Source organism: Sinocyclocheilus rhinocerous, unplaced genomic scaffold (assembly GCF_001515625.1).
Source record: "Sinocyclocheilus rhinocerous isolate Xijiao unplaced genomic scaffold, SAMN03320098_v1.1 scaffold3824, whole genome shotgun sequence".
Taxonomy (NCBI): Eukaryota; Metazoa; Chordata; class Actinopteri; order Cypriniformes; family Cyprinidae; genus Sinocyclocheilus; species Sinocyclocheilus rhinocerous.
The window spans coordinates 411375-420965 of record NW_015641015.1 but is presented as its reverse complement, the minus strand read 5'-3'; the positions used below and the strand labels follow the sequence as shown (position 1 = coordinate 420965).

The window sequence follows — 9591 nt, the reverse complement described above, 5'->3', positions numbered from 1 at the left end:
GCAGATGTAATGCAGACGTCAAATAGACGACGTCTCCGAGATGTATGTGTGCTATCAGGGTTATTTCTTTCACAAAAGCCCTCAAAGTGATGAAAACGAAAAATGCAATAAATATTTTGTCCTTTATAGAAGAATATTTACAGGAAAAACCATAGCCCCCTTTTATGTTTACCTTTTTTTTTTCAAATTTTATTATTATTATATATATATTATGTATAAATATATAAATATACAGGTGCATATTTCTTCATGCACCTGTTCTATATATTCTAATGTAAAAAAATGTACTGATATTGCCACGTTGTTTGTACATGGCTGCTTAATAAAGAAAAAATTCAATAAAAATAATCAACACGCCACGCTCCGCGTCACTTCCGCCCGCTGGGCTGCACGGTGTGTCGTCACGTCCGGTGGTCTCGAGCTCGGAGAAGATGGCGGCTGTAGTAGTGAGCGCTGATGGAGGCGTCGCGCCGCTGGACCCGGACTCTGCGTCGCCGCGGACCCCGTCTCCAGCGCCGGAGCAGCCGCTCCAGAACAACGCGCTGCTGGGACTCCCGATCGTGGCGATCGAGAACATCCTCAACTTCCTGTCCTACGACGAGATCAGTCTGCTGCGGCTGGTGAGAAAACAACGAGCCACACACAGCTCTCGAGGGAGCAGCTTTCCCTCAGTGCTGCTGAGTTTAGTGATTATCCTCGACACGGGCAGCTCACTAGGTTTCGAGTGCTGTCTTGGTATGCAGCACACTCGGTTTTAGACACACCCCGTGTCGTGTGTCCATGTTTGAGTCACTGCTGAGCTTTTACACTAGCTAACGTTACTGCGTGAAATACAGCAGTGCATCATCTCAAAATGTAGCCTTAACAAAATGATGCAAATTTTTTCTGTTGCTCTATTGCATCTGATCGAGGTTCATGTGTCTGTGTGTTTCACATCACATCCAGCTGCTTTATTAATTATGCACTTTTGAGCGCAAACAGGTTGAGTATTTCATGATCTAAAAATAAAAGGTAACGGTCCATCTCACAAGTCGTTAAACTATGTATCTCACAATTATGACTTTTTTTTTGTAATTCTGAGGGGAAAAAATCCCAAATTGTGGGATATAAACTCACAATTGTGAGAAATAATGTAAGAATTGTGAGAATGTTTTTTTTTTACCTTTACATTTACATTGACCTTTTTTGTTTTTTATTCTGTGGCAATAACAAAACAACAACAACAACAAATTGCGAGATGCAAAATTGCAATTACAGTGTAGATCTCATACTGCAGATCTGGGCCCGTGTTTATTAAGCCTCTGAGAGTTACTCACAAGAACACTGCTAGGAATGGCCTTAAGAGTAAAAAAGCTGCCCTTAAAGTCAGATCTCAAGCATCTCAGTCGTAATTTAAGCGAAGTGTAGGACTAAATCTGAAGTGTCCGTCTTCGAGAGGATTCACTGCTGTGCCACAAACAGGATTTTGGATGACGGCAGACCTGGACCAATCACTGAATAGATTTCCTTATTTAAGAATATTCTCCGATAAATTCACTTTGAATGCTGACGTTCCTATAAGAGGAGTTTACATTCAGCACACATCTGACAATAAAGAATTTAAGAAAACACATCATGATATTCACATTGGAAATGAAAGATAAACTCGTTTTCCACCATGTCTTAATCACAGATTGTAAACCGGTGTGCTGTTAACTGAGCTGCCTTGATTGTCCTCTGTATTGCAGGTGTGTAAGCGCATGGATGTGATTTGCCAGCGCATGCTCAATCAAGGCTTCCTGAAAGTGGAACGCTATCACAACCTGTGCCAGAAACAGGTCAAAGCCCAGCTGCCCAGGTGAGTTATTTACCTGCTTAAATCCTCTGAAGAGCTACACCGCTGGCAGCTTGACACTCCCGGTTAAAAAAAAAAAGGTTCAAAAGTTGCCACTGGAGTGGTATCATTTCATAAGCTACACTTTTGTACCTTTTTTACCTCTTAAAGGGTTAGTTCACCCAAAAATGAAAATTAGCCAATGTTTTACTCACCCTCAAAGCATCCTAGGTGTATATGACTTTGTATTGTGATTAAAATGCAGTGGTTGCCTCTCATTTTAAATGGAAAGAGCACAAGACAAAGCCTTAGCTTGTTTATGTGAAGAGATTTATTTTATTTGTGTCACTTGCTTATTTGATGTGGGGTTTGTTTTAAAATGTCAATTTAGTTTTGTTATATTTCACTTTCTCAAAGAAACGTGCAGCAATAGCCTAATAAAACGACACCTTTTAATTTACTGTATAATGTCTTCAATCTCATTTTGTTAAAAAAAATCGTGAGAAAATCTTATCGTGAAATCAAAATCGATTGAGTGAATCGTTACATCCCTAATTAAAAGTAAGGAAACTTTGCTTCCTTTGCTCCTGTTAACAAACTCGCGAGATTAGCATATCTCAGAGCGCGCGCGACGCAAACGTCCTACATCATCCGCCCAAGCGTGTTTTTTCCTGAACTGACTGGTCTCAAATGTAAAAGGCAATGGTTTCAGTTGATGAATGCATGATTGCATTGTAATGCATGTGTTGCGATCGTCCTCAGGCGGGAGTCGGAGCGGAGGAACCACTCGTTAGCGCGTCACGCAGACATACTGGCGGCGGTGGAGACGCGCCTGTCGCTGCTCAACATGACCTTCATGAAATACGTGGACTCGAACCTCTGCTGCTTCATTCCTGGAAAGGTACGTGTACATGTCTTTTAACAGAGGGTTCACTCTCGTCCACTAGATACATTAGAGTGTCATGTGATCACTGGAAATGAGTGGAATTGAATTTGATCCGATTGTGATGTTCTGTCCATTTCTTTTAATTACTGAAAGACCATCTATCTGTGCAATCCATAAATGGACGAAATGACACTATCTTTGACGTTTTTTTATCATCTAGAATCATTACTTCTCTCCTTTCCTTTAGCCTTCATCAGGATTGCTGATGAAGTGTAATTACTGTAAGAAGTATGGTTTTTCTCAGCGGTTGAGTTTGTTTGAGAACAGATAGTTTGATCTCATCCATAGGAAATAATGCCACAGCGTGAGAGTATTGATGCTTTTGAAGTAGAAACCCTGATGCTGTTGCGTAGCTTGTCAGTGTGTTGTATTTCATGTTGTGGGAAGGATATTATTAATTTGTTTATTTATTTGGATCCCCATTAGCTACGCCCAAGAGCATTGCTAGTCTTCCTGGGGTCTGCACAACACTCAAAATTCATACATTATTACATGCATAAAAAATAATTAAATACATTTTTCACATTCCAGGACACCACTTTAAACATTTCATCCACCTTTTTAATATATAAAACACCTGCTATAAAACATATTGCTCATTCAATTAATTCCAATACCTCAACCGTCTATAAATACAATAGTCCAAGGTGTCCCTTTACCAGCCTATTAAAATCTATTCATTCAATCATCCTATCTTCCACTCTTAGCCATTTAAGATTAAAATGCATACTGTTAATATTTGTACCATACGGACACTGAAGAATTAGGCTAATCGTGCTGCCTTATTTTGTACCAGCTGGAGTTTCCTTAAATCGTTTTTTGTAGCATTAGCCCATATTATCTGACAATAGTCAAGCTGTGAGAAGAAAGTATCCAATATTATTTCTATTAAATCAAATGTAAAAAATTTGATTTATGTATTTTCTACATCTCCTTGCTACAGCTAAAACCTTTCCCATTCTATTCACTGTATTCTCAATATGCTGCTTTGACCATGGCAGTTTATCAAGGGTCATACCCAACAGTTTAGCCTTATTCAGCTTAACTTGCTGAATAAGTGTTTTATTTATTTATAATTTAAGCTCAGGTTCGGACCGTAGAGAATAATTCGAACCAAATACTGTACTCTTTGTTTTAGATGTTTAGTATCCACTTGTTTTCTAAAATCCACTTTTCTACACTCTGCAACTCCTCTTTCAGAATAGCCATCAATTCAACAGATGTTTGTGCTGAAGCATAAACTGTTGTATCGTCTGCATACAATAGGGCCTTTCGCACCGCTGGAACCTTTTCATAGTACCAGAACTAATTGTGGAACTACCCACTTTTTGCCGTTTTCGCACCGCCGGAACTGGGTGCGAATTTAGTACCGGACTGCCTTTTTCGAGAACCAAATTAGCTCCTACTCCGGAGCAGGGTCTAACCAGCACAACTGGTACTAGGGATGGGCAATATGGGCTTTAAAATATATCACGATATTTCTGGTATTTATTACGATAACGATATCAATGGCGATAATTCAGGGAATCCTGTTTCTTTAGAGAAAAGTATTATCTTTCCTATTTTTACCCAAAATAGGGTGTTGTGATCATTGAGTGCACACGTAATGTAAAGACTGTTTTAAATTAGGGATGTAACGGTATGAAAATTTCATATCACGGTTATAGTGACCAAAGTTATCACGATTATCAATATTATCACGGTATATTTCATATCCCCGTATTTATATATTATTATAGGTAAACAAAAAAAAATAAATCTGTGTAATAACTTAACTGTGAATTGATATGAATAAATATAATGAATACATTATCCCTTAAATGTCAACTTTATAGTTTGAACGTTCGTTCGTCTTGGCTCAAAGCCACTCACTGAGAACTTTTCTTCGCGCAAGCTTTGCATTAATTTCAAGTGAGATAACGAAATATTTAATCTCTAATCAATATTTTTTGTCCAATTATTTGCCCAGTTAGTTTTGGTATTGAGGTAAAAGTTACCTTGCATTCGCTATATAACAGTGGATGGTGGTCACGAAGATGACTGAGCAAATTTGATGCGTTTCCCCCTTTTGCAGCGACTTAATTCTTGCAAGATCAGCAGACAGGGTGACCGTACTCGATTAAATTGCCTTCAGGACTCTTGTAAAAACCAAAATACGACCAGACCACCGATTTGGTCCTCTTAGATGGCTAAAAAATCTCACATGCTACTGTAGTACATTGATTCAGACCGATTTTTTGTGCACTGTACAGCCCTGACCAAACCAGTTACAGCTTGAGCTCCTCATTTAGCGATATAGGCTACTCCTCCTCAATTTCACGTCCGCCTTCCGCGATTTCACTCGGCACTGTCGCACACAGAAATATGTCAACAACTAGACTAAATCGTTATTATCGCGGGAGGACTAATCCTTATCGTGGGGAGAATTTTTACCAGTATATCGCAAACGATAAGATATCGCCCATCCCTAACTGGTACTACCCGTGACGTAAGTAAACATTGATTGGCCAAACGCGTATGAAAACGCCCTCACCTGCCATGATTTAAAACGCCGTGTAAACATACTGTAAACATTGTGTCAACTTATTTCGCAAGTATGGAGAACAGCGATAGATGGACGGACGCTGAAGTGCAGGCACTTGTAGCAAATGTAGCACTGCCAGTTGTCGTTGGAGATTCTTAGTCCTCCTTTCCGTTCTTTCAATCGCTTTACGTATACGTCGACATTCCATGTCCATTATTGTGAAACCCGCGAGACACAACAAACACACAGCTCCTATCACAGCGTCCTCCATCCTCCTGTTGTTAATGTTGTTCTTCTTTGTTACCATATTATTGTTGAATGCCGCGCACAAATGACGTCGCTGTCGACCGGCTTACGTCACTTCCTAGTACACACTGTTGGTGCGAATGCAACCCTTTAAAAGGTACTGGGAAATAGTTCGCGCAAAATAGTCCCAGTACTTTAGTATTGTACATTTAGTTCTGGAACTAAAGCGGTGCGAAAGGCCCTATTGTTAATTTAGCTCTTTTTCACACTAGATATAAATTATTTGTAAAAATGGAATACAACAGCGGTCCTAAGCATCCCCCTTGTTGAACTCCACTTTCGACCCCCATTCTATCCGAGTAACCTCTGTTAAAAAAACTCTTAAAGGGACTAATATAATTTAGGTGTCACAAATGTGAGCATTTTTAAATGTAAATGTTCAGTGTTGTGTAATTACCTGCAGGTCAAATACAGCCGCATCACATCAAAGAAACTGAATCGATTCACATCTTTAATGTTTGATTATACTTCATTACAAGTGTCTAAATATTTTTGAGATCACTGTGTATTTGTTACATCATTTTTACCCAGAGGATAGTATTTGCACATATAATGCATATTTAGTTACGCACTAAATTGATGGGTTTTCGCTGCAAACACAAAAATGCCACAAACAGTGTAACAGTAATCACCAATTAAAAAAAAAAAAAAGCTCCGATGATCAGGAAAAACGTCCTGTAATATCCTACCATCAGCTGAACTGATCCAGTGAAGATGAAAGGCCATTTTCATAAGTCTTCTGTTATCAGCCTTTAATGAAGAAAGTGTCATTAGCATGAAATCACAATCCGGGTCTGGTTTGGTTAGTGCTTAAAGAACCAAGTATTCCCAGTCACTCTTTCATCTAAGTATTTATATTTGATGTTTTATAATCATCATAAGAGAATTGGCACCCCAGTCTCCATTTTAAGATCTGTACATTTAATTGAGGGGTTCAGATCTTGGAATGCTAATGTAGAAGCAAAATATGTCAAAAAGTCTCGTCAGTACCAATAACTAATGAACATTATGATTCCCAGTGATGTGCCACACAATCAGTAGACGCTAAAGCAAACCTCCAGTGTTGTGCTGTCATCTTGAGATGGTCTGAAGAACACAGGCTTGGTTTTCAATCCTGTCCTTGGGTGACGTCAACCAGACAGTCAAGTTTTTTTTTGTGAGGCATTGGGTTGCACCCTTAGAGGCTTAGTTCACACTACAGTGAACAATCTGAAGAGCAGTGAAAGATCATCTGTTTATATCAGCTGTAATATCTTTAGTAACCTAAAAGTAATCCAAGATAAAGATGATTGTAGTCTTGTAGGGTGTGTCATAGTTTTAAAAAAAAATTCTTTCTTGAGGAAATGCAAAAGCTCAGAAGGGATTATGCAAACATGCATATAAAGTATTGCATGGCATCAAGGCCTGCAGCAGTGAATGCAAATCACGAGTATTTGTCATTTGTGTGACAGAAGAACAATGATGGGATGTGTTGCCATCAGGTTTAGATTTGAAACCAAAACCCTTAAAAAGCAGCTCCTTCTGTTGGTGATGTTTAAGCAATATAATTTATAAATATGTTTATCTTACCGTACTTGCATTTGCAATCACAGAATAACTTATCTGACAAAATAATCAATTTTCTGTCAAATTGTGCAGCCCTCCAAAAAAACAGCAAGTTTTTTTAACTTTTATTTTAAAAGTTACAAAACATTCTCATGATTAAGTCATTTATAATTAATTTTGTAATACATTTCAGCACTAATTTGCATTGTTTTCGTGCAAGTTACTGATTGCATTTTAATTGTCACAATTTTTTTATCTGAAAAATCACAGTATTTTCTTAACCCAAGTCATTCAGTCCTACGGAAACGCATGATGATATTACATTTGAAATACATAAAGACATTAACTGTCTTTCAGCAAAATGTGTAGCAGTTCCAGCACTAGACTGGCCATGTTCATCACACCCTGAATGCTGTGTAAGATCACGGCTATATTCACACGACAGTCGAACATGGTGTTCGCTTGGCTTCGGAGTGAATGATTGTATAATTTGAGAGAGAGTTAAGTGCAAGTGTCACAACCAAATTTTACATGCAAATTGGCATTCATGTTTAATGAGGAAGAACTAGTTAAATTTAACAAATGAAAGGCAAGTCCGCTCTAGTCGTGACTCGTGACATTGGAGGGTCATTCACAGCGCAACACTCTTGTGTGTTTCTGGTAAATTTCCAATGGTTATTTTTCCAGAAAGGCTCTTAATTAATCAGCCTGTTATAAGAAACAGAATTAGTTGGTAAGTGCTGTTACAGAAGCCCAGTCGACCGCACCTTGCTTGTCATGCTATTGACACGTGCATGATGCATAATCATGCATTTTAGATCACTGTTATTTAAACTGCAAAGATCTATTTTTATAATAGATATTTTTGTCTTGCTTGGAGAGCACAGTGAGTGCATCGATTTAGACCATTATTATATTAAATAAGGGTGTTGTGTTTACCTTGAGTGGGAGATATATGTAATAAAAACGCAACGTATGAATAATTGCTGTTGTTATCTGTATATGTTCTGTTTTGTCATTTATTTTGCAAACAAAAAGTCATACAACTTTTTAAATCCCAGTGAAAGGCCCAAGTGGTTTGACAGTGTTGTTGTGTGCCTCCCGCAGGTGATCGATGAGATTTATCGTGTTTTGCGGTATGTGAACTCCACACGCACGCCGCAGAGAGCTCACGAGGTGCTGCAGGAGCTGCGAGACATTTCCTCCATGGCCATGGAGTACTTCGACGAGAAGATCGTCCCCATCCTGAAGAAAAGGCTTCCCGGCGCGGATCTCTCCGGACGACTGATCGGGTCTGCTCCGGGTACGACTGTATTTTAATCTGTGTGGTTCATTTTTATTTTCTGTTGATACATTTCTCGTGTTCCTTCTGATACTAGTTCCCAGCATTTTGTTTGTGCAGTTAAAGGGGTCATGAACTGCCTTTATTATTTGGTACTGTTCTCTGAGGCCCACATATAATGCTATTAAGATTTTTGCAACAAAAAACATACAAGTAATAAGCTATTTTTTGTCCTGCTTTGACCCCCTCATCAGAACACTCTGAATAGGCGTGGAGGATTGTAGACTCGGAAGTAAACACCCACTGCTATGATTGGCTAATAGTCGCACAGCATCGTCTTTTAGTTTCAATCTTTCTGAAAATCCCACGTCAAATTGTGCCTTGTTTGTAAACGAATCCACGGTAAAATGAAGTGAACAAAGGACCGAATTTTTCCACAACTTGGTGCACTGAACAGCTTCTTCTTGTCTTCAGAGCATCTTTATCGTTTGGTTTCTGCATAGACCTGCGCAATCGCCTCTCTCGTAAACACTACATGTGTGAACGGGAAGCGCTGTAGAATCGACGGGCGGGGCTAAACGGGAAACGCTGTACAATCGGCGGATGGGGCTAAATGGGCTGTGCTGTAGAATCGGTGGGCGAAGCTAAACGGGAAACGCTGTAGAATCGGCGGGCGGGGCTAAATGGCCTGTGCTGTAGAATCGGTGGGCGGGACTAAACGGGCTGTGCTGTAGAATCGGTGGGCGGGGTTAAACGGGCTGTGCTGTAGAATCGGTGGGCGGAGCTAAATGGGCTGTGCTGTAGAATCGGTGGGCGGACGGGTAGCGCTGTAGAATCGGTGGGCGGGGCTAAACGGGAAGCGCTGTAGAATCGGTGGGCGGGGCTAAACGGGCAGCGCTGTAGAATCGGTGGGCAGGGCTAAACGGGAAGCGCTGTAGAATCGGTGGGCAGGGCTAAACGGGAAGCGCTGTAGAATCGGTGGGCGCGCTGTAGAATCGGTGGGCAGGGCTAAACGGGAAGCGCTGTAGAATCGGTGGGCAGGGCTAAACTGGCTGTGCTGTAGAATCGGTGGGCAGGGCTAAACGGGCTGTGCTGTAGAATCGGTGGGCGGAGCTAAACGGGAAGCGCTGTAGAATCGGTGGGCGGGGCTAAACGGGCAGCGCTGTAGAATCGGC

The 9591-nt window shown here is 40.3% G+C and overlaps 1 protein-coding gene across 1 annotated transcript in view; it reads left to right on the top strand.

Moving 5' to 3' along the window:
• The first annotated feature begins 375 nt into the window (after window positions 1-375).
• Window positions 376-9591, top strand: part of LOC107753723 (F-box only protein 28-like) — a 12389-nt gene continuing 3173 nt past the window's right edge. Inside the window, exons 1-4 of the mRNA XM_016569937.1 lie at window positions 376-620; window positions 1728-1837; window positions 2576-2714; window positions 8242-8437. Of these exons, the coding sequence (XP_016425423.1) occupies window positions 432-620; window positions 1728-1837; window positions 2576-2714; window positions 8242-8437 (634 nt within the window). The 5' untranslated portion in view covers window positions 376-431. The remainder of the gene's footprint in view (window positions 621-1727; window positions 1838-2575; window positions 2715-8241; window positions 8438-9591) is intronic.